The following is a 25357-nucleotide window of genomic DNA, read 5'->3' as shown; positions in this document are numbered from 1 at the left end:
AGGCGGAATTCGAACCCATGACCTCTGGCTCCCGAGCCCGGCCTCTTTCCACTGAACCACGCTGCTTCTCTATGGTAAACACGTTCAGATGGTAAACACGTTCCCTCCCCACAACCAGCTTACTGTCTAGAAAGGTGAAGCTTAGAAAAAACATGAAGAAGGTGGCAGAGTAGACACAATAATAATCATAAAAAATAAAAATTATCATTACTATTACTGTGACATTTGTCAAGTGACTACTCTGAACCAACCACTGTAAGAAGGGCTGGGTAGATTCACGATTCCCTCTCAGGATGGCGCCCGGAGAGGGTCCAGTACCCTACCAGTCTCGGCTAAGGGAAGGAGAGTCAAACAGAGGCCTACCCGTTCCGTTCCTAGTTTGGCCAGTGGCTAGCGAGCGGAAGGCGGACTGCCACGAGTCAAAACTCACCTGTGCTGGGCAGCAGCGGCACGGGAAAGAGTCGAGGGCAGAGACTCGCGTTGACCGCGCGGAAGACGGCAGTGGTAAACCACTTCCAGATTTTTACCCAGATAAACTCTACGGATCCACTGGGGGAAAGATGGCAGATGGAGAGCAGGGTGTTCCGGGAGAGATGTGTCAGTGGCTTCGCTATGGGTCGGAAACGACTCGACGGCATAAGACAAGATTCACGATAATCAGGTCGGACACGCTACCTGTCTCTTTTGGAGCTCGAAGTCTAAGGGGGAGGGAGAACAGCTGTTATTCTTCCCCAAATACCACATCGACCAGCGAAGCAGCGTGGCTCAGTGGGAAGAGCCCGGGCTTGGGAGTCGGAGGTCACGAGTTCGAATCCCAGCTCTGCCACTTGTCACCTGTGTGACTGTGGGCAAGTCACTTCACTTCTCTGGGCCTCAGTTACGTCATCTGTAAAATGGGGATGAAGACCGTGAGCCCCACGTGGGACAACCTGATTACCCTGTATCTACCCAGCGCTTAGAACAGTGCTCTGCACATAGTAAGCGCTTAACAAATACCAACATTATCATTATTATTATCAGCCATCAGTGGTTATTTACTGAATGCTTACTATGTACTTTACTAAGTGCTTGGGAGAGTTCACTAGTTAGCAGACACAATCCTTGCCCTCACGGAGTTTACCGTCGTCTGAGCGCTTTGTACTATGAGCTTGGGAGAGCACAGGAGAATTAGTAATCAATCTTGTTTATCGAGCACTTATTATGTGTGCGCTAAGCACTTGGGAGGGTACAATATGACAGAGTTGGTAAACGTGTTCCCTGTTCACAGTGAGGTGACAGCCTAGAGACGTGATCACTTCTCTCAAGGAGTTTACGATGCAATTAGACGTGATCTTGGCCCTAAATGAGCACTAGTCAGTCAGTCCATCGTGTTTATTAAGCACTGACTATGTGCAGAGCACTGTACTAAAATAAACAGACACATCCCCTGCCCGCAGTGACATGGGGACAAGGGGCCACCACTGAAAGTTAAAGGTGGAAAGTGTCAACCGATTGTGAAGGAACATTTCTTCCCCTAAAAAAGGGATGACCACAGGGACTCTTCCCCCAGTCAGGGGTGAACACAGGAAATCCTTCCTCTAAGAAAACTGTGAAGTCAGAAATACCACCAGGTTCTAGGAGGTTTTGATTTCACAACCGCCCTGGGGCCAAGGCTTTGTCTCTGTGTCACGGGGGCCTGGTTCATTGAAGTGTGAGCTCGGTGGCGGTAATCTCATTGTGGCAGGGAATGTGTCTGTTATTTTGTTATATTATACTCTCTCAAGCGCTTAGTACAGTCCTCTGCACACAGTAAGTGCTCAAAACATACAGTTGACTGGCTGACTACAGTTTTGACTGTGAATAATAGCAATGATGGCATTTGTTAAGCGCTTACTCTGTGTTTAGTACTGTTCTAAGCTCTGGGGTAGATACAAGGTCATCAGGTTGGACACAGTCCCTGTCCCACATGGGGTTCACGGTCTTAATCCCCATTTTATGGATGAGGTGACTGAGGCACAGAGAAATGAAGTGACTTGCCCTAGGTCAAACAGGAGACAAGTGGCAGAGCCGGAATTACAACCGAGGTCCTTCTGACTCTTAGGACCGTGCCCTATCTACTGGGCCTCTCTGCTTCCCAATCAACCCCTGGCTCCTCCAAACATCAACTTTTGCTTCCCAACCGTCAACTCTCAACCATCCTTCCCGCTCCTTCCGAATTATCTGGATTTATCCTCCCCAAAGTGGGTATCCGAGGGGCTTGGAGGCAGGGGGAGTTCTGCCTCTCCCCTCCTCCTCTCTCTGGCACGACGGTAACATTCTGGACCCAGCATGTGATGCACGGGCCTAGTAAGCTTCCCGTTCGTCCCCAAAGTTTCTCTTGCTGCTTCAAATATGTCAATGGCCCGCCGATTGCTGGCAAGTCGAAAACAAACCAACTGAGGCAATTCAGGGACACCGCTTCAGTGTCGCTCCAAACTATTGGAGCGACATCCGAGGCTCTTGGGAAAATCCCAGCCTTCCTTCCCACTAATTAAGACACATGCATCATTCTCTATATCATCTGTCGAATAAACAGCTCTTGCTCCTGCCAAAAGAATATCTGGAGGTGTTCTTGTTTACACCATGGGCTGAAAATATCAATAAAAACAAAAAAAAAATGGAATTTTCTGTTTGATGCAGTTTATAAAATTGCCGCTCATCGACACGGAAACGGTGTGGCCTTGCGCATAGAGCCCGAGCCTGGAAGTCAGAAGGGCCTGGGATCTAATCCCAGCTCCTCCATTTGTCTTCTATGTGACTTTGGGAAAGTCACTTAACTCCTCTGTGCCTCAGTTACCTCATCTGAAAAATGGGGATTAAGACTGTGAGCCCTGTTTGGGACATGGACTGTGGCCAATCTGATTAGTTTGTATCTACCCCAGGGTTTAGAACAGTGTTTAACACATAGTAAACTCTTAACCAATACCATCATTATTATTAATAGTAGTAAAAACTTTAGTCAATCATATGTATTGAGTGCTTACTGTGTGCAGAGCACTGAGAGTATAACAGACCCTTTCCCTGCCAAAGTGAGATGGGGATTAAGACTGAGAGCCCTATGTGGGACAGGGATTGTGTTCAATCTGATTAGTTTGCATCTAACCCAGCTCTTAGTACAGTCTCTGGTGCATAGTAGGTGCTTAATGAATACCATTATACAAAAACAAAAAAACACGGCTCCTTCTTGTAGTGGTTACATTATATTTTGGGGCCGGCTCTGGCGTAGCTGGTGTTGGGAAATTCTTGCTTTCTTGACCTCTGCTAGACTGTGAGCTCATTGTGGGCAGGATTTGTGTCTGTTTATTGTTGTATTGTACTCTCCCAAGCATTTAATAAAGAGCTCAAAAAATGTGATTGAATAAATCGCTTCAATCTAGCAAAGGGGAAGTGGTGGTGAATACCATCTCCTTCCGAACTGAAGGAATTCAGTTCTACTCTCATTGCCTGAATGTAAGTTTTGGTCATTTACCCCTTCCCTCATTGCTCTCCAGCCATGATGGACCTGGCTCACAAAATCCCCTTTCAATCTGCTCTCTGGATGAAGGCTTTTTCCATGCAAAGGAAACACGTCGGGAACATAGCGGCAATTGATTTTTATTTTTCCACCGAAGAAAACCCAGTGAAAGTTTCGGATTCCATCAATCTTCCATGGATCCCAGAGATATGTTCCAAAACCGGGTGCTTTGCGTACCTCATTCCCCGGTCATCAACTCCCCAAATTCCCCAGAATGCAGCCAAGCCATGGGCAAGAGGGTTAGTCCATGTCCCCTCTCCACCCCCCTGTTCTCTACCCGAAGCCCAAGGGGAGAGAGCTAATGAGGGGAGGCCCAGAATGGCCCTATCCCATGGGATGGACTGGTTTTGGTTCCTACACCATCACAGATCTCAGGATTTGAATGAACTTGAAGACGTCGTGGAAGGAATTGTAGAGAGGAACGGGGGACAGGCGGATCCCGCTCGGTTCTCGTGAATCACACTGGAAAAAAGAGAGAGAGTGGTCTCTGAAGACAATCACCATTTTCCCATAGGGAAGAGTCAAGAGAAGACTCATAAATCTAGGAGCGAATAGAAAGTACGAGACCAGACCTCCCTATGGGCAAACACCTTGTCGCTGCAACTGCCCTGGACAGAGAGACGAGTCTTTTTATCTGAGTCCAGAATTGGGCACACTGGAAGCAGCGAACGTGATGCTCGGATCACACTCTCCTATGGCCTGACACCTGAACGCCGGGTCCGTCTTCAGAAAGTTCTGGAAGGATCATACTACAAGTCCTAGGATGCCACGGGGCTGAACATGAACCTGCACTGAACACGCTCCGCCCAGATGTCGGCATCCGCTACTGACAGTGAGCCCAGCAGCGGAAGATGATCCCCATAACCGGGAAGCTGAGACGGTCCCAATTCCGGGCCATTTGCTGCCCAGTTTTTCTGAATTTTTTTCTTTTTAAATTGACTGAAAACGTCTTAGCTAAGCTGGGGCTTTCTAATGTTGCTCAGAGGAACTGGCATAGGATGACGATAGGATGGTAATTACTCCTCCTCCTCTTAATAAAATCCTGCTTTTGTTTGGCAGTGTTACATTTCCAGAGTGCTCCTACATCCGTTATCTCCTTTCACCCCCACAGATTCCACACAGTGCTCAGCACATAGTAAGTGCTGAATAACAGTACCTCCATCTCGTCTATCTTGCCGCCGAACTTTCGCCCACATCCCGCCCACATCCCGCCCCTGGCCGGCAACGCCTTCCCTCCTCCCAACAGACAGAAAATCGCTCTCCCCTACTTCAAAACCTTATCGAAGGTAAATCTCCTCCAAGAAGGCTTCCCTGACTAACCCTCCTCTCCTCTTCTCCCACTCCTTTCACCCTGACTTGCTCCTTTCATTCATCTTCCTTCCCAGTCCCACAGCACATATGTATATATCTGTCATTTATTTACTTATTCATATTAATGTCTGTCTCCCCCTGTGGACTGTGAGCTCACTGTGGGCAGGGAATGTTGTCTGTTGTTGCACTGTACTCTCCTAGTCGCTTAGTGCTTTGCACATAGTAAAATGCGATTGAATGAATGAACGAATAACTATAAGGAAAATAAACGAAAAGGGTGAGGGATATATACTCACCACCACACCCCTTTTTTCCAGCTCTTTAAAGACAGATTTCATTGGAATGGAAAACACCAGTGTTAGCTGGCAGCCCCTCTCCTCCGGGTGCGATGGGGTAATTATGTTCACGGAGGGTCTCCCTCGGTCGACCTTATCTTTGCCGTAGTAATGCTTGATCAGGTACTCCAGGTAGCCAGTGAGCAGAATGGATTTCTTCCTTAATGCGCTCATCGTCGTTTGATTAAATACCTGCGCCACATAAAACAGTTGGATCAACAATTCCTTCCCGATATGCAAAGCAGGAAAGACAAACCAGACACCCTTTTCAGAAGCAGCTGGGCTTCTTCTTCTGACCTTTCCAATAAATGTCATATTTTTAGATTACACCGCTTTGAAAAACCTGGTAAATTTTACCCACTCGAGACTTCCCGTATTCTTGGGCAGTGACGGCTGGCTCATTTTGTAAGTAGACCCCTCAAATGTTATTTCAACTTCTCCCCTCTAAGTAGCAAGAGCTAATGGATTAGAACAGATCCTTTGTGCTCCTGGAGGATTTCTAGAATGTGAAATTTTGTACTGGGGACAAAGCCTTTTGTGGAATGAACCTTCATATAAACTCACAAGTGATGGTGCTTAACCAACCCATTTGGAGAAAATTTTTAAAATGCAATTTAAAGGTTGAAAGGATTTCCCCTCTCCCTTTATAACATCTCCTTCAGTTTTATAACAAAGAAAATCAGGAGAAGACTTAATTGCACATATTCAAAGTGACTGTTTTCTGTGCCAGGAGGAAAGTCTTACTAATAGTACCTTGCATTGGTAGACCGTTTGCATTTTTCAAAGCCCTTACACATCTCACCCTCTCCTATCACAGAAATGAGAACTGGGCTAATAATTCCTGGTTTTTTTAATAGTAACTGTTGAGCACTTCCTCTGGGTCAGGCACTGTGCTAAGCTCTGGGGTAGATACAAGCTAATTAGTCAGACACAGTCCACGGCCCCATGGGGCTCACAGTCAGAATCCCCATTTTACGATGAGGTAGGTGAGGCACAGACAAGGGAAGTGATTTGCCCAAGATCACACAACAGATAAGTGGCAGAGCTAGAATTAGAATCTAGACCTTCCAAATCCCAGGCCTGTGCTCCATTCACTAGGCTGCACTGCTTCCTTAATGATCAGAGTTTTCTATTTGCTTCTCTGGGGCTATCTCAGTGGACAGTTGATTCTTGATTCTGTTTATCTGCTCTTGATGCTATTTATTTGCTCTTGTTTTATTGAGATGTTCATCCCCTTGATTCTATTTATTGCCCTTGTTCTTGGCTGTCCGTCTCCCCCGATTAGACCGTGAGCCCGTCAAAGGGCAGGGATTGTCTCTCTCTGCTACCGATTTGTCCATTCCGAGCGCTTAGTCCAGTGCTCTGCACATAGTAAGCGCTCAATAAATACTATTGAATGAATGAATGAATGAATGACAGTTGCCACTGAACTCCCCACCCACGTAGGGAGAAACAGAACTGGGAAGTTGGGAAACAGGGTACTGCCTTCAAGAAGCTGACAATTTAACAATTGCCCAAGCTTCTTTTCATTAAAGTTTATCTTGGCATATACTGATGAAGGGGGAGCTTTGATATTCAGACACTCCATACTGACCTCCCCTGCCGAGGTAATAATGTTGGTATTTGTTAGGCGCTTACTATGTGCAGAGCACTGTTGTAAGCGCTGGGGTAGATACAGGGTCATCAGGTTGTCCCATGTGAGGCTCAAAGTGAATCCCCATTTTACAGATGAGGGAACTGAGGCACAGAGAAGCTAAGTGACTTGCCCAGTCACACTGCTGACAAGTGGCAGGACCGGGTTTCAAACCCATGACCTCTGACTCCCAAGCCCGGGGTCCTTCCACTGAGCCACGCTGTTTGGTTACTTACCTCCAAACTAGCATGTAAAGCACTGACCAGCAACATCGGAGGATTGGATATCCGAAATCCATTGACTCCCGGAGTCAACTGCAACTCTGGAAAATGAATGCTGGGTATTTATAACATTCCAGGTGCCAACGGATGGCCGCTAATTCCAAGTCATAGTTGCTGTTTGGTGAGATGGCCCCTTTTCCTCTGCTCCTCCTCGCTCCCCCCACCCCCATCGCCCCTACTCCCTCCCTCTGCTCTACCCCCCTCCCTGCCCCACAGGACTTGTGCTTATATGTACATATATATTATTCATTTTATTAATGATGTGTATATATCTATAATTCTATTTATTTATAATGACGTTACTGATGCCTGTCTACTTGTTTTGTTTTGTTCTGTTGTCCCGCTACTAGACTGTGAGCCCATTATTGGGTAGGGAATGTCTCTGTTGCCGAACTGTCCTTTCCAAGCATTCAGTACAGTGTTCTGCACACAGTAAATACTCAATAAATGCAACTGAATGAGTGAATTGTTTTTTAAGGATGGCTTTTTCATCTTTTAGGGACCAAAGACCCAAACTCTCTCAGATTCTGGGATCTTGGAATATTTATGGTTCTGAGAAATAATATAGTGTAACTTCTAAATTACTCTCTTCGAGTATCTCGAGTCTCTCTATCATTGTTGGTCTTCAATAGTCTCATACCAATGGGAAGATGGGAAGTTCTAAGTGGTGCCCTTTCAAACCAGTCAGCTGACCACCTACTGTGTGCATAGCACTGTACTAAAAGCCAGGAAGAGTACAATACATTAAGGTCGGTAGGTAACACACAGTCGATCCCTGCCTAGTTCACTGTCCACCTAGTGAGGAGTCTGTCTCTAGCAGAAAAAGAAAAGTAAAGGAGACACACCCCACTGGAATTGTGGAGTTCGAAAAATCTCCAAGCAAACACACATTCATACCGACTCTGCTGTATTGTACTCACCCAGTGCTCATTGAAGAGCTACTGGTCGATTAATTCACACTCCTAAAAGTTCTCGGTGACCAGGCTCAAATGGCAAACTTCAATGAGAAATTTAAATCTACTCACTGTTCTCCATTTTAAATCGCGTTTCCAGATCGTGACCGAACCATCCGACTAACCTGAAAGGGAAATGCGATTCTGTCAGATTTCATGCGGTCGAAGGAAGCTGCCAAGCAGTGCGATACAGAAGGCATTGCTCAAAATGCAGAAGCAGTTCTTGATTGACAATGTCATTAACACTGACACTGTCTAGAAAGAGGAAGATCATCAGTGATATTTATCCAGCTCCTACTACATTCAGAGCACTGTACTAAGCACTTGGGAGAGTAGAATACAAGAGAATTGGCAGACATGAATCAGCTAATAAGTGGTATTTATTAATGATAATAATGACGATGGCATTTGTCAAGGACTTACTATGTGCTTACTATGCACTTACTACGTGCCGAACACCGTTCTAAATGCTGGGATAGATACAAGGCAATCAGATTGTCCCACATGGGGTTCGCAGTCTTAATCCCCGTTTTACAGATAAGGTAACCGAGGTACAGAGAAGTCAAGCGACTTACCCAAAGTCACACAGCTGATCAACGGCAGAGCCGGGATTAGAACTCACGACCTCTGACTCTCAAGCCCGTGCTCCTTCCACTATGCCACAGTGCTTCTCTGCAGAAGCAGTTCTCAATCAAGTCCTGACATTGCCTAGCAAGTGGAACATCATCTGTGGTATTTACTGAGCGCTTAGTATATGCAGAGCACTGTACTAAGCACTGGGGAGAGTACGACGCGACGGAATTGGCAGACGTCAATCAAACAATGGTATTACTTGAGCGCTTACTACATAGGGAGCACTGTCCTAAGTGCTTGGGAGAGTACAATCCAATGGAGTTCATTCATTCAGTAGTATTTATTGAGCGCTCACTATGTGCAGAGCACTGTACTAAGCGCTTGGGATGAACAACCTGGGATGGAGTTAGCAGACCCATTCTCTGCCCGCTGGGAGTTTACAGTCTAGAGGGGGAGACAGACATGAATATGAATAATTCATTTATACTCTACTGATAGGTACATAGTATTCTGGGGTCGAGGGGGGGGGTGAACATCAAATGCCCAAAGGACACAGATCCTAGTGCGGAGATGATGCAGAAGGGAGAGGGAGAACCGGTGAAGAAGGGAGTGGAAAAAGTCACTAATAACAAATGGCAATTCTGTTGGCCTCCCTTTTGCAGATTCTGAATATGGCATTTGCTACCATCTAAACCGATCCCATAAGAGAAGTCATTTTATCCGGGTAAACGTCGGCAGGGAAGGGTAAACGAAAACAAAGTCACGGCCAACGATTCCCTCCCGTTAGGTGAAAGAAAAAGCAGAGATTTGGCAAACGGTTCCGATTCAGGAGACAAAAAGAATCTAGAACACAGCGGTCCTGCACGGAAGGGTCACCAAACAGGAAACACACCGTGGAAAATGAGGCGGGAGCCTAAGGAATTATTCATGCCATTATTACACAGATTGCAGATTGGTTTTGCATTTATATGGCGCCTTTCCTGCAGAGAACTCAAGGTAACTCCAATGATAATTGCGATTTTAAATTGTTTTGATTTTCCTGCTTAGAATAAACAGCCGGGACAGAGACCACACAAGTCCCAGGGTGGATTCCCAACTGTAAGAGCTGAGAAACAAAGACGCCGGGTTGTGGTAAAAACCTCTTCCTTCACACCCTCCCCGATCGGCACTTAGATCAGCGGCTTCCTCCGTTCTGACGAAAATTATTCTTCTCTAGGCCTCCGTCTTGCTGCTCACAGAAAGAACAGGTAGTTAATCTCCATTTTACAGATGCGGAGACAGAGGCGCAGAGAAGTTAACTGATTTGTCCAAGGTCACACGGCAGGAAAGCGGAGGAGCCGGAATTAGAACCCAGGTCAGTCAGTCGGTCGGATTTACTGAGCGCTTACTGTGTGAGGAGCCTTGTATTAAGTACTTTGGAGCGTACAGTATAACAATACACGGACATATTCTCTGCCCATGACAAGCTTACAGTCTCGAGGGAGAGACGGGAATTAATAATAATGATAATGTCGGTATTTGTTAAGCGCTTACTATGTGCAGAGCACTGTTCTAAGCTCTGGGGGGAGATACAGGGGAATGAGGTTGTCCCACGTGAGGCTCACAGTCTTCATCCCCATTTTACAGATGAGGGAACTGAGGCCCAGAGAAGCGAAGCGACTCGCCCACAGTCACACAGCTGACAAGGGGCAGAGTCGGCATTCGAACCCATGACCTCTGACTCCCAAGCCCGGGCTCTTTCCACTGAGCCAGGCTGCTTCTAGAGAAGTGAAGTGACTCGCCCAAGGTCACGCAGCACACGCGTGAAAGGGTGGGGGTTAGAGCCCGTGACCTTCTTTCTCCCAGGCCCGTGATCTATCCACTCGCCATCGCTACTCCTCCTGCCGTTACTCCCGCGAGGCCACTCCGACGCCGTCATTTCCAAGCACCCCATCCATCGATCGAACGCATTCCTCCAACACTCACGCAAAGCACCGGACTAAGCACTTGGGAAAGTACAACAAAACAGAGACGGCAGACCCGATCCCCACCTCGCAGGCTTGGGATGGCGTTGTCTGCCAAACCATCCGGATGGCCGGCCGGGTAATGAGCCTGAACTGCTAAAGGAAGAAATGCCAGAGTGTCCCGGGAAGATCTCTGAATCTTCGCGGAAAATTTCAACCTGAACTCTGTGAGCGGGAGCCCCATACACACGCCTTCGTTGACGGAGTTTCATTCTCATCTTCCGGTGGAAAGCCTCGGGGCGCATTTACATTTTAAAAGTCAACATATCAAAATATTTCAAAGGGATAAACCGCAAGTCGTCAGTGTTCTGGAGGGTTGATTTTATTGATCGTTTTTCAGTGTCGCCGGTCAGAAATGAAAGCGATGAAGACTCTGAGAGGCATCTTTGCGGAGAAGAGTCAGCTCGAAGAGATAGCGCATTCTACCAGACCGACGCACGTGTGGAGTTCTTTATGTACGGAGCCGACTTTCGGCGTGGCTCAGTGGAAAGAGCCCGGGCTTGGGAGTCAGCGGTCATGAGTTCTAATCCCGGCTCCATCACTTGTCAGCTGTGTGACTTTGGGCAGGTCACTTAACTTCTCTGAGCCTCAGTTACCTCATCTGTAAAATGGGGATCAAGACTGCGAGCCCCACGGGGGACAATCTGATCACCTTGTATCTCCCCCAGCGTTGAGAAGAGTGCTTCGCACACAGTAAGGGCTTAACAAATGCCATCATCATTATTATAATTACGAAGCGCTTGGGAGAGAACAAGAGTTGGTAGACACGTTCCCTGCCCACGAGGAGCTTACAACATAACAGGGTTGGTAGGCACGGGCCGCTTCCAAAAGGCGGCTCAGTGGAAAGAGCCCGGGCTTCGGAGTCAGAGGTCATGGGTTCGACTCTCGGCTCCGCCACTCGTCAGCTGTGTGACTGTGGGCGAGTCACTTCACTTCTCTGTGCCTCAGTTACCTCCTCTGTAAAATGGGGATTAACTGTGAGCCTCACGTGGGACGACCTGAGACCCTGTATCTCCCCCGGCATTTAGAACAGTGCTCTGCACAGAGTAAGCGCTTAACAAATACCAATATTATTATTACAGTCTAGAGACTTGAGTGGCCCTCCAATGCGTAAAAAACATTTGTTTTTCCAATGTCCTTTCACACCAGTCACAACTCACTGTGAGCTGAGGAGTGGCAGGTGTGATTCCCATCTTACAGAAAAGGAAAGCGGTGCCCAGAGAGATCATGTGACTCACCAGAGACCACACAACAGATAAGTAGTAGCGATAATATTTAAGCGCTTACTATGTGCAGTGCACTGTACTGAGCGGCTTTACGGGGTCAGAGCCAGAATGAAATCCCTGGCACTGGCTTTAAAGCAGTCCCTCACCTTGCCCCCTCCTACCTCGCCTTACTTCTCTCCTTCTACAACCCAGCCCACGCACCTCACTCCTCTGGTGCTAACCTTCTCACTGCGCCTCCGTCTCACCTGGCCCGCCGACGACCCCGGGCCACATCCCACCTCTGTCCCGGAACGTCCTCCCTCCTCAAATCCTCCAGACAATGACTCTCCCTGCCTTCAAAGCCTTACTGAAAGCCCATCTCCTCCAAGAGGCCTTCCCAGACCAAGACCCCCTTTCCTCGTCTCCCACTCGCTTCTGCGTCACCCTGACTTGCTCCTTTTGCTCTCCCCGCCTCCCAGCCCCACAGGACTGTCATTTTATTTATTTGCATTGAGGTCTGTCTATTTGTATTGATGTCTGTCTCCCCCTTTCTAGACTGTGAGTACGATGTGGGCAGGGATTGTCCCTCTTTATGGTTGTATTGTAGTTTCCCAAGCTCCTAGTACAGTGCTCTGCACACAGTCAGTGCTTAATAAATGCGACTGAATGAATGCTGGAACTCATTGAGTGTGGAACTGGGATTCTTGGTTCTTTGTGGAATGCCCTGGGGGTTTACTCCGTGGGTATCTTAAACACAGGAAGTTCCCCTCAACCGTGGGGGCCGTTTTCCCGAGGAACCCCGTGCTAATGCTGCGGCCAACCATCGGGTCACGGTTGGTTGTTGCTCCAGTGGACGTTCACGGGTTAAAGACGCCGCGAAGACAATTTCCGACACGAATTCCTATCTTACTTGAGCCCACCATTGGAAAAACCCTTTACTTCCTGGAGATTCATTGCTGTTTTCTATATTAAATATTGTAGTTACACAAAGTCAGAGCTTGACAAATATCATAATAATAAAGACTATAAGGATAGTAATCATAAAGGTAATAATGATAAACACAATCACAATAATGGTATTTGTTAAGCACTTATTTTGTGCCAAGCACTGTTCTAAGCAATGGGGTGAATATAAGGGAGTCAGGTTGGACCCAATCCCCGTCTCTTGTGGGGCTCACGGTCTTAATCCCCATTTTGCAGATGAGGTAACTGAGCCACAGAGAAGTGAAATGACTCTCCCAAGGTCACGCAGCAGAGAAGTGGCAGAGCCGGGATTAGAAGCCACGTCCTCTGACGCCCAAGCCTGTGCTCTTGCCATTAGGCCATGCTGCTTCTCAAAACCAAATACGGTGTGGTGAAGGAGAGTGAGGCCGAGGTGGAAAATGGGACGCTTTAGCAGCATCATACCTTGACAGATGCCGCGAGAAGGGGATGGAGCACCAGCACTGAATTTAAGAACTCTATTATTAGGATCAGGGATGGGGATAAAGTCTGTGGGTGATAATGAGCCCTGCAGATTTTAAAAAAAATAAAAATACCCCCCCCCCCCAAACTGTCCAAAAAACAAGAGGATTTGGAAAGGTTCTTATCACTAAGCTCCATATTTTTTGTAAGCTCGCACAAGGAGCCACTTTAAATGTGTATCCAAAAACACGTTAAAAAATAGCAGGTTAGAAGTCATTCCCAAAAAGGAGAAATTCTACATTCTCGACTTTCAAATTGCAACCTGTGATCTTGAAGATGCAGTCACTGGACTCCCCGGAGGTTCGAGAGATGTTTATCTCACTAACATATGATTCTATTGCACGGCGCTGCCTTGTTCTATCGCACAAAGAGCAGTTTCATCTGAGAAATAAAAATATAATCTCGTCAACAGTAATGGCCTCGGCTGAAAAGACCACCTCGGTCTGAGGACGGAGCTGGGCTTTCGATCTAAACAAAGTATCAGGTTCACAGATCTGCAGCTAGACTCTGTCCTTTGTCCTCTGAAGCAGAGTATGTACGGTTCTTACGCTGAAAAGAACACAGGTCCTTTCCAACTTGCAAGCTTCAAAAAGGGCTGAGCTTCTGGAGGCACGGAGAATCTGAATGGGCAATTCTCAGCCAGAAGGGTAAACTGAGGCCAGTATTCGACTTCCCATAGGTATTTGAGTAAACAGGGGAGTTTGGGTGAAATCAGAGGCACGAAACAATCGCCCCCAAATTACACCAGATCGAGAGAGAACCGTAAAAATGGCTCTTTTACGACATGCACCGAAAAGGAAGAAATCTCGTAGGCGGACATAACCTCGACAGAGAAATGACATCTCCCTATCACATTTATGACAGTCCTAAACGCCTTGAGAGTTTGGCATTTTTATCACTTCGGTTTACACTTGAAAAACTCCTACAATCTGCTCGATTCTGTTAGTTCTTTCAGTAAGACACATCCTAGAGCTGGAGAGGGAAAGGGAAGAAAGAAAGAGAAAGAAAGAGGCAGAGAGATGGCCAGAGGGGCAGAGAGGAGACTCACCCATCTACTCCTGATATGAGGTCTAGCCACTCCTCCGCAGCTGCCCTGTACAGGGCAGAGATGTATTTTCTACCTATAAGGACCGTCCCTTCGGATCAATCGACACAAGGCATTTACTGAACGCCGACAGTGAGCGGAGCGCAGCGCTAAGCACTTGGAAAACGCGACTATAATAGATTTGGTAGCCATGATCCCTGCCCACAGGGAGTTTACAGTCTCCAGGAGGAGACAGATGATAAAATAAATTGCAGATAAGGGAGCCGGTGTCTATACATGAACCGGTAATGACTGTCATGAACGGCTGCAAAGACTTGTCAGGTTGGGGAGTATAGGGTGGGGTTCAGAGTGACCCCAAAGAGACAGGATCCTCTAGACTGAAAGCTCGCTGTGGGCAGGGAAAGGGCCTGTTTATTGTTGCCTTGTACTCCCCCAGCATTTAGTACAGTGTTTGGCACATAGTAAGCACTTAAATACCAAAATTATTATCACTATTATCATCATTAGTAATAGCATTAGTAACCGAAATAACTATTATTGGTTTCCTCCACTGCCAAATGGGGATGCTAAATTCTGGTCTCCCCCTGCCTCACAGAGGGGTTGTGAGGTCAAAACAAAAAATAGAGTGGGACAGCACTTTGGAAGAAGAATACCATTATATAAACTCGAGGTGTTGTTTTATATGGGATATGTGACAACAACTCAAATTCCCATTTGTATACGGTAGTATTTGCTACGCATTTAATGTGAGAAACACTGAACTAAACGCTGGGGTCGTTACCGGTTAATCGAGTCAGACATAGCTCCCGTCACACATGGGGCTCTCACTGACTCACACACGATGAATGGTAGAGAAGCAGCGTGGCTCAGTGGAAAGAGCCCGGGCTTGGGAGTCAGAGGTCATGGGTTCGATTTCCTGATCTGCCACTTGTCAGTGTGTGACTGTGGGCAAGTCACTTCACTTCTCTGTGCCTCAGTTACCTCATCTGTAAAATGGGGATTAACTGTGAGCCTCACATGGGACAATCTGATTACCCTGTATCTACCCCAGCGCTTAAACAGTGCTCTGCACATAGTAAGCGCTTAACAAATACCAACATTATTATTATTATTATATTCAAGTGTAGATAACCAGTAGAAAACACTGATTTCTAATTTCGCCCTTCTACCTTGCCTCGCCCCCTCCACTAAATCTCATCAGAAGGAAATCAACCTCTCCCTCTCTCTCTCTCTCTCTCTCTCTCTCTCACACACACACAGGTTACGGCAGCAAGCGAGAGAAACAAATAGCCGTTGAGATGGAAATCCAATCAGGACTTAAGAAAAACTCACCAAACCTTGCAGAAGCCACTTAGCCGCTTGTGAGGAGTAGAGCCGGCTACCCATTTCGCTCCTTGAGGCCGGCCCGGAGAATGTCGTGGTGCTGAGGGGACTGTAATCTAAATTAAATCCCAACAGTGGGCTCTCCAAAGAAACAACTCTCCCAAGGCTAATGAAGTAGAATTAAAAACTGTTTGAATCAGCTTATAAGGAACCCTTATCTCAGCGAGCTCATAAATCACGGCTGGGGGCCCAATCTCCCAAAAACGCAGAGAGCACAGAGCGGTAATGTAATCGTGCTTTTGAGTAAGAAAAATGTGAATCCCTCCCTGTCAGAAATTAAAAGTCAAACAGCAACGCAATTTAATCCTAACTGGGATATTAATAAAGTTACAGTGATTACTCCAGGTTTGAGATAGTACCTAACAATAATAATAATAATAATAGTATATGTTGGGCGCTTACTAAGTGCCAAGCACTCTTCTAAGTGCTGGGGTACACACAAGGTAATCATGTTGGACACAGTCTCTGTCCCACATGGGGCTCCCAGTGTTGATCCCCATTTTACAGGTGAGGTCACCGAGGCACAGAGAAGTGAAACGACTTGCCCAAGGTCACACTGCAGACAAGTCGCGGAGCCAAGAATAGAACCCACATGGTCTGACTCCCAAGCTCGTGCTCTTGACACTAGGCCAGCTTAATAGAGACTTGATTTATGGGGGCTCTTCCCGAATGAGGTCAGTGTCTTTCGGGGATCTTCCAATGTAAGAAAGGAACGGAGGGCATCGTGGACCCAGAGAAAGTATGTTGGGTGTAAAAGCGGCTCGGCACGTGACGGGCCTGCAGCTCCCTTTAACCAGCTTGGCCTCGCACTCTTTCTTGGGTACTGGAGAGTCAGCTCCAAGGTTGGAGAGAAACAACGCCTTCATCACCGTGAACGGAGGGCCGTGCGACTCGAATCGGTCAATAGGTGTTGGTTCCGGGTATCTGGTGCATCTGCGTGACGTTGTGGAGAAGCTGTGGGAGTCTGGAGAGGTCTAGGAAAATCCCTGGAAAGTCTCTGGAGAAACTATGGAGAAGCTTGGGAGGATATTAACCTGTGGGGGGTTCTGGAAAATCTCTGGAGAGGCTCTGGAAAGTCCCCGGAGGAGCTCCGGAGGAATTCTGAAGAGGCTACTGGCAGATTCTGTTTTCCAGAATGATTTCCCCCGCCTGCTTCGCTTTGAGCCATTTTGAAAGTTTGATGAATTCTGTCTTTTCAGGGGAGGGAATATTGATTATGTGTCTGCCAAATTTAGTAAAAGCCTGTCTGTCTCTCAAAGAAAATGTGTACTTTTCTAGATAAGACAACCGAGTTCCATCCTATAGCTACAAAGCTCCCCAGGAAGACAAATAAAAGGAAGTTCTGTCTGGGAGGGTTTTCAAGCCAAAGAGATTGGCCGGGTTCATAAAACCAATCAAAGGGCTTGCAGGTCTGGAAAGAGAGATCCTTAGAGTAGTCAAAATAAGACTTATTGAGCGTCTACTGTGTACAATGCACTAAATGCTGGTTTCCAAGGTAACCGAGCAAATCCATCAAATGAACAAGGATTGTCCTGAAAATACTAACTAGCCAAAGCCCACAGCCACGCTAATCACCATCTAAACCTGCTGAGGGGGGCTACTGGTCTGGTGTCATGAAAGTCACACAACTCCTGGAAACATGAAAAATGATCAAATCAGGAATTTTCACCTTTAATAAAATGTGGCATTGTTTTCCATATGACGTGGCTAATTTATCCTTTAATGTACTCTCCCAAGCTCTTGGGAGAAGCACTTAGAAGAAGCAGTGTGGCTTAGTGCGAGAAGCAGCATGACTCTATGGATAGAGCACAGGCCTGGGAGTCAGAAGGATGTGGGTTCTAATAATTCCGACTCCACCACAATTCTGCTCTGCGACCGCGGGGAAGTCACTTCACTTCTCTGGACCTCAGTTGCCTCGTCTGAAATTGGGACTAAGCGCGTGAGTCCCACGTGGGTCAGGGACTGTGTCCAAACCGATTAACCCGTGTCTACCCAGTGCTCAGAACAGTGCTCGGAACATTGTAAGCGCTTAGCAAGGACCCTGATTATTATTACTCCTTAGTGCAGAGCTCTATACCCAGTAGGCGTAGTGTTTCACACACAGGAAGTGCTCAATAAATACGATTGAATAGCTGCCCGCTACCCAGTACTAACACTATACATGCCCAGTAACGATAATAATAATAATAACTGTGGTATTTGTTAAGCGCTTCCTATTTGCCAGTCGCTGTACTAAGCTCTGGGGTGGATACAAGTGGATGGGGCGAGGTACCATGCTCTGCCCGCAGTAACAGTCCGGTAGGTTGCTCTGTCCAGTACGGTGGGTGCTCAATAAACACTATCGAATAAATATTCCATTTTTACAGCACTCTCCCGAATACCATTCATATATTTCTTTTTTTTCTCCTAGAAGGTCAAACGAGATTCATGGCGCTAAGAGTGCCCAACTTCTGCTAGAAAAGCTGACCTTGGGAATTTTACATCAGTCACCATAACTGGCAACCCAATAGCTACTTTGCCAATTGAAACAGCAAAGACTTTCTTGAGGAAAAAGAAGTCTAAACCTTTGGTAAATGAGTGTCTCTGGAGAGGTGCGTGGCCTTGGGTCCTTGGTTCCCCGGGGAATGACAGAGAGGTCAGGACTGCAGTTTCCCGGCCCTCACTGTAGTGGGCATCATTGGCTGTTCACATTACAGGATGGTAAATAAGGTGTCCGACTCCGGATCGGCCCCTAAAATACCATCTCTCCTATTTTCCTGCCTCTGGTCTAGGGACATCAAAGTCAGCAGATGTGGAGTGTGTCCCTGGGGAACTCTTGGTCCCCCAAGTGGCTCCACAGTCTCTGGATCCCTCCTCCCAGTTCCCAGTGAAGGCAAAGAGCCGCTTCCGAGCCCCGGAACTCCGTAGAAGAGGGAGACCGCGTGTGTCCGATGAAAAGGCCGGTCGTAACCGACGACGAGCTGTCGGGGCCGGGCGGCCGGTCCGGCATAGAACCGAACCGTCGGTCGCTCCGGCGACAAGGAAGGATGCCACGGCGACGGGGAGAACGACCGCCTTCCGAAGTCGCCCCGGTTTGACCCCGTTCGGCCCGGTCACGGTTCCGCGTCCAAGTCGGGGGAGAGGTGACGGTCTGGGGAGATGGGGCCCGGCGGGTCCTGGGAAGATTTCACCCTCCCCCCACCCCTCCCACGGCCCTTAATCTCCCCTTCCCGACTCACTGCCGGGGTCGCCCCTCGGCCGTAGGCCCCATCTGTCCTTCGAGCCGAAAGGGCGAAGAGAAAGGCGGCCGGTGACCGGTGCTAACGTGAAGGCGATCTCACGGGGGGAGACTCCAAGAAAAGGCACTCTGGTGGGATGGTAGGCCTAACGGAAACCAGTGAAGGCGCCCGGAGAGGTCAACCGGTTGGCATGTGTGTGAATTAGCCGGGATCCGCTCTGGGCGGCAGAAGGGAAAAAGGGAAAAGGGATGAGGCGTTTTAAATACTCAGGGAAGACCGGCAGGTGTCGCCCTTGGTCCAGAGGATGGCGAAGGGCTTTGCGGCCGGGCCCAGAAAAAGCCACTTAATAACAATAATAATAATAATAATAATAATGTTGGTATTTGTTAAGCGCCTACTATGTGCCGAGCACTGTTTTAAGCGCTGGGGTAGACACAGGGGAATCAGGTTGTCCCACGTGGGGCTCACGGTCTTAATCCCCCTTTTACAGATGAGGTCACCGAGGCCCAGAGAAGTGAAGTGACTTGCCCAGAGTCACCCAGCTGACAAGGGCCCGAGCCGGGATTCGAACCCACGACCTCTGACTCCAAAGCCCGTGCTCTTTCCACTGAGCCACACTGCCTCTCACACTGCCACTTGCGGAGCAGTGAGACTCCACTCCGTTGGATTCAATTCAGGGAACCGCAAGTTGGTCTGCATTGAAAGCGGCTCTAAAACCGAATACTTTGACGGAGACAAATTCTCCTTATCCTCCCCGACTCATTCATTCATTCAGTAGTATTTATGGAGCTCTTACTCCGTGCAGAGCACTGTCCCAACCGCTCGGAATGGACAGTTCGGGCGACAAGGGACGATCCCTGCCCAGTGACGGGCTCACGGTCTAATCGGGGGAGACGGACGGACTAGAACAAGACAACATGATCCCGATAAATAGAATCAAGGGGAGGGACACCTCATTAACGGAATAAATAGGGGAATAGAAAAATCTACAAATGAGCAGAGTGCTGAGGGGAGGGGAAGAGAGAAGGGGAGGAGCAGAGGGAAAGGGGGGAAAGGGGGCTTAGCAGAAGGGAGGTGAAGGGGGAGCAGAGAGGGAGCGGAGGGAAAAGGGGAAAAAGCTCAGAGTGGAAAGGCCTCTCGGAGGAGGTGCGCTCTCAGTAGGGCTTTGAAGAGGGGAAGAGAGTTAGTTTGGCGGGGGTGAGGAGGGAGGCCGTCCCGGGACGGCGGGAGGACGCGGGCCAGAGGTCGACGGCGGGATAGGTGTGAACGGGGGACTCCCTCAGGGGCCTGTGCTGGCTCAGAGAGGGAGGACGGAGGGACCGTTTTAATAAGGTTGGTATTTGTTAAGCGCTTACTATGTGCAGAGCACTGTTCTAAGCGCTGGGGTAGATACAGGGTAATCAGGTTGTCCCACGTGAGGCTCACAGTCTTAATCTCCATTTTACAGATGAGGGAACTGAGGCACAGAGAAGTGACTTGCCCACAGTCACGCAGCTGACAAGTGGCAGAGCTGGGTTTCGAACCCATGACCTCCGCCGCCCAAGCCTGGGCTCTTTCCGCTGTGCTAAGGGAAGTTCACCGGTCAACCCTGACGCTCGATAAAGACAACGCGGCTTGGGGGAAATCACACGGAGGTCATCACTTGAATGGAGAAGATAACCTCCACTCTTCCCATCTTCAAAGCCCTACCAAAATGGCATCTCCTCCGAGAAGCCTTCCCAGCCTCACCCTTTATTTCCCCACCTTATCTGCCCTCCCCTGTGTCCCCTATATACTTGGCCTGTATCCTGTAAGAACCTGATACTCACCCCACCCACCACCTGATACTCACTCACCTCCAACCCCACAGCATTTACATCCATATCTTCAGAATCTGCCACTTCCCCTATCTGAAATTTATTTTAATGGCTTCCTCCCCCTTCTGTCATAACAATGCTAATGACGATGGCATTTGTTAAGTGCTTACTACGTGCCAAGCACTGTTCTAAGCACTGAGGTAGATAAGGTAATCAGGCTGTCCCACTTGGGGCTCCCAGTCTGAGTCTCCATTTTACAGATGAGGTGACTTAGGCATAGAGAAGTGAAGTGGCTTCCCCAAGGTCACACAACACACAACTGGCGGAACCAGGATTAGAACCCATGCCCCCCCCCCAACTCCCAAGTCCATGCTCTTTCCACTAAGCCACGTTGCTTCTCAATCTTCCGATTCTTCCTGGCATTGCGCCCGTGATCTTTGAGCATTTGATATCTGCCCCACCCTCAATCCAACCGCAAGTATGTACACGTCTTCAAATTATATATCGTAAATTATTTATTCATACTAATGTCTGTCTCCCTCTCTACCCTGCAAGCTCGTTGCGGGCAAGGAATGCGCCTGGCAACTCTGTTGCGTTGTACTCTTCCAAATGCTTAGTACCGTGCTCCACACGTAGTAAGCGCTCAATGAATATCATCGATGATCATCATTAGGCTGAAAATTCTTTGAGGGCGGGGATCGTTTTAACTAACTCTATTGTAGTGCCCTCTCCCAAGTGCTTAGTTTCGTGTTCTGCTCTCAGGAACTGCTCAATCAATACCATGAATTGAATAGATCGATCGATCAGCTCTGGGTGGCTTGGACCTTTCCCATCCAAGAGACCCCAACAGGTCTGGAGTGCAGAGATTTTGACCATCTGTGGTCAGGGTGTCAGCTCTGTGGACCCATATAGTGATAGAATAAGCGCTCAATCAATACCTTTAATTGAAAGATTGATTTAACAGCCCTGGCCTCCCCATCCAAAGATGTCACCCCTGATTCTGACTTCCTTCCCTAGAGGTCACAGTTAATTGGCCTGGGCAGATGGAGAATGCTCAGTTCTATTTGGAGGAACTAATAAAACCGACAATCTTTCAGTTGCCGGCATCCTCCATACCCATCTTTTCAACAAGGACGGCGCCAGAGTGCCGTAACTGCTGTGGCAACGGGGCGGACAGTGAGACAGGCGGTAGATACGCTCAGTTCTCTGCAAGGGCTGAGCCGTGTTCTGAAAGATAATTCTCCGGCCGTCGACTCGGCCTAGAGTAGTCGCACCTGGTCCAAAGCCTCACCCACACAGAACGGCGTGCCTGCGTATTGTTCTATCGTACTCTCCCAAGCGCTTAGTACAGTGCTCCGCGCTCAGTAAGCGCTTCAATAAATATGATTGGATGGAACGGTCTCTTCGGACTCCGCTCTAAGTCGTGTCCGGACAAACTGCGCCGTGGAAAGGACGGTTCCCATTTCCCTAAAGGATTCTATTCCCAGGAGACCGAAAACACATTTTAGAGAAAAGCGGCCCGTAGCCTGGGGAGGCTTAGTGAGAAGTAGCAGTAAGGTCCAGGTGATGAAAGAAGGAGTGTGACATAGTGGAGGGAGTACTGGCCCGGGAGTCGAGAGGCCTGGGTTCTAATCCCAGCTCCTCCATTTGCCTGCTGTGTGATCTTGAGAAAGTCCCTTCACTTCTCTGTCCTTCAGTTTCCTCCCCTATAAAATAGGAAGAAATATCTGTTCTCCCTTCCCCCTTAGACTAGGGGCCCAAGTGGGGCAGGGACTGTGTCCAAAATGATTATCTCATAGCTACTCAGCCTTAATTCAGTGCTGGGCACATAGCAAGCCTCTAAAAAAAATGCCACGGTTATTATGATGAGAGTCTTTTGCTCAGCACCTCAGGCTCTGAGGAATCCAGGAGCCGATTTTATTTTTTCCGTCACCTGCTGTGATAGCTGCTGTTCTCTGCTCGGAAGAAGCAGAAGGAAGAAAGGTCTCTACTGAGCATCTCGGGTAGGCAAGGGGACTGTGTCTTTGTGCACGTGTGTGTGGACAGGAGAGAGGAGGAAATGCGATGAGGAGGAGCTTGGAGGAGCCATAGGAAGAGGCAGGGGTCAGGTGCCTGCTATTTAGAAGAGGATCATTCCTTCTGATGTAATAATGATAATAGCAATAATAATAACTGTGGCATTTATAAAGTGCTTACTATGTACCAGGCACTGTGATAAGGGCTGGGGAGTATACAAGCAAATCAGGCGGACAGTCCCTGTCCCACGTGGGACTCACAGTCAATCCCCATTTTACTAACTGAGGCACCGAGAAGCGATGTGATCTGCCCAAGGTCACCCAGCAGACAAGTGGTGGAGCGGGGAATCGAACCCACGCCCTCTGACTCCCGGGTCTCTGTTCTCTCCACTGCGCCTTGCTGCTTCACGAAGCGGCCTCCCACCTGCAGAAATTCCATTTCCCAAAACAAGTAGGAAAACCCGTTCCATCCTCGGATGGATTCGGGCAAAGTGTTCTGTAGGATCAGCGCTTGGGAACCAGACCTCAGCCCCACGGGAGGCTCTTACAATGCGATTACTGATTCAATTCATCATACAAGACTGCAGTCGTCGCCAAGATTAGGGCACTTGGATGTTGGCTGGGAAGACGGAGGGAACACTGATCAAATGTGATTATATTATCTATCGGGAGTCTAGACGGTCTCCCCATCGCTCCTGCGACTAGTGCTGGAAGCTTTTCCTTTTGTCCTTCCCAAACAGGATCTAGTTAACCAAACCAGCAGGGAATCAAAAGAAGCCAGGATTCAGATCTGCCCAAATTGTGGCCTGAGAAAAATGTGTACAATTGTTACTGTATTAGGTTTGTGTTGGTTCTCTCCCTAAAAAGCGGAAGTGGCAATAGAAAACAGGGAGAAAATATGGCATTTCTTCCAGCCAATCTGCCATTCGGCTCCTCCGAGTTCCTACAGTTTAGAAAATCTCAGAGAAAGATAAACCTTCCCTAGCAGAACTTCATGTACCACTTCAGCTTTCAAAGGAGGTATCATTTGAATAAAGACACCCCTCTTCTCAGGAGCCACTAGACACGGTGGTGGAGGTTTCTTTGATTTGCTCGCCACAAGACATCTGAGATTTTTTTTAAGTTTAATTTTTGAAAGAAAATGTATCCTCTTTACATTAAACTGTCTTTTATCCATGATTGAAGTTCCTTATTTTTAACATCCTAAGTATCCCTTTTATGATTAAATTTCTAGTACTTGCTAAGACGCTCTTAGGAAAGCAGCTATTTTGAATAAGCCGATCTAAGTAAGTGGAATTTGATACCATAATTATAATTGACACAGATTCTCATTGGCCGGGAGTGTTTAAGAAGAGAGAAACTTGCATCGGACAACTTCTGAACCGGGAAAGTTTTGGTGTTTAAAGGCAGCATTTGGTACTTACGCGGGCTTTACCGTGCGGGCGTGCTTTTCGTGAATAAAGGCACCAGCGAGGCCCCCAGCTCCCGAATTTAAATACTAAGTAAAGCAAAACAGAAACAGAAGCAGATTTTTCCATCACGATTCACATTACCGCTTTTTAAATGCAACAAACTACATACTTTCATCTGTTTCCCCCTGTAGACTTTAAGAGCATTGTGGGCAGGGATCCCAGCTACCATTTACATTGTGGTGTGTCTTCCAAAGTGCTTAGTACAATGTTGTGCCCACAGAAAGCAACCGGGAACAAATTCTATTATATGGTTATATTGTCCTCGCCCAAGCAGTTCGTACAGAGGAAGCAGAGTGGCTCAGTGGAAACGGCCCGGGCTTGGGAGTCAGAGGTCGTGGGTTCTAATCCCGGATCCGCCACTTGTCAGCTGTGTGACTTCGGGCAAGCACTTAACTTCTCTGTGCCTCAGTTACCTCATCTGTAAAATGGGGATTAAGGCAGTGAGCCCCATCTGGGACAAGGACCGTGTCCAACTTGATTAGCTGGTTTCTAACCCAGCACTTAGTACAGTGTCTGGCACATAGTAAGCACTTAGCAAACGCCATAAAAAAAAAAAAGACTGCATTTGGGAAGTCGGACAGCGATGAGGAGCGGTAGCCTTTAGCAAACCCCAAAAAGACAAAGAAGTCCTAAGATACAGAGAGAGGATGTGCCCAGAGAAATTTCTGCTACACTAATCCAGTCTCCTCCAGGATCAGGGCTACGAGCCTGGTAATCCGATGTTTAACAGAATTTTCGATGTCATCCTGCCTGACCTGTACAACCACTCAATGATATTTACCGTACGCTTCCTCTGTGCCGAGCACTGAACTGCCCTGGGAAGAGAACAGTTCAGCAGAGTTGATAGACGTATCCCCCACCCACGACGAGCTAATCGTTCATCGCTGAAAGAGAAAAATGCAGGCGGGTCTGCATGACTCACAGGCGCATGCGAAACGGATGGGAAGGGGATAGTCGATTAATCGATCAATCAGTGGTATTTATTGAGCACTTTCTGTGTTAAGAGCACCGTACTAAGCACTTGGGGGAGAACAATCCAGTAGAATCAGTACACACCTTCCCAGCCCGTCTATGGAGCTGAAGGTCTAGAAGAAGAGCTCAGCCCCGTTTTCAAAGGATCGAATAGCAACCTAAGCCC

At 48.0% G+C, this 25357-nt stretch overlaps 1 protein-coding gene across 1 annotated transcript in view; it reads right to left on the bottom strand.

The window, feature by feature from the left end:
• Window positions 1-3592: 3592 nt before the first annotated feature.
• KYNU (kynureninase) overlaps window positions 3593-25357 on the bottom strand; it is a 68194-nt gene continuing 46429 nt past the window's right edge. The window contains exons 10-14 of the mRNA XM_029072337.2: window positions 24172-24245; window positions 8118-8170; window positions 7048-7133; window positions 5140-5370; window positions 3593-3994 (exon numbers count right to left, since the gene is read on the bottom strand). Coding sequence (XP_028928170.1) covers window positions 3887-3994; window positions 5140-5370; window positions 7048-7133; window positions 8118-8170; window positions 24172-24245 — 552 coding nt within the window. The 3' untranslated portion in view covers window positions 3593-3886. The remainder of the gene's footprint in view (window positions 3995-5139; window positions 5371-7047; window positions 7134-8117; window positions 8171-24171; window positions 24246-25357) is intronic.

The sequence above is a fragment of the Ornithorhynchus anatinus genome, chromosome 9 (assembly GCF_004115215.2).
Source record: "Ornithorhynchus anatinus isolate Pmale09 chromosome 9, mOrnAna1.pri.v4, whole genome shotgun sequence".
NCBI classification, from domain to species: Eukaryota; Metazoa; Chordata; class Mammalia; order Monotremata; family Ornithorhynchidae; genus Ornithorhynchus; species Ornithorhynchus anatinus.
Note: the sequence above shows the minus strand (reverse complement) of the source record. Positions and strands in the feature narration are given on the sequence as shown.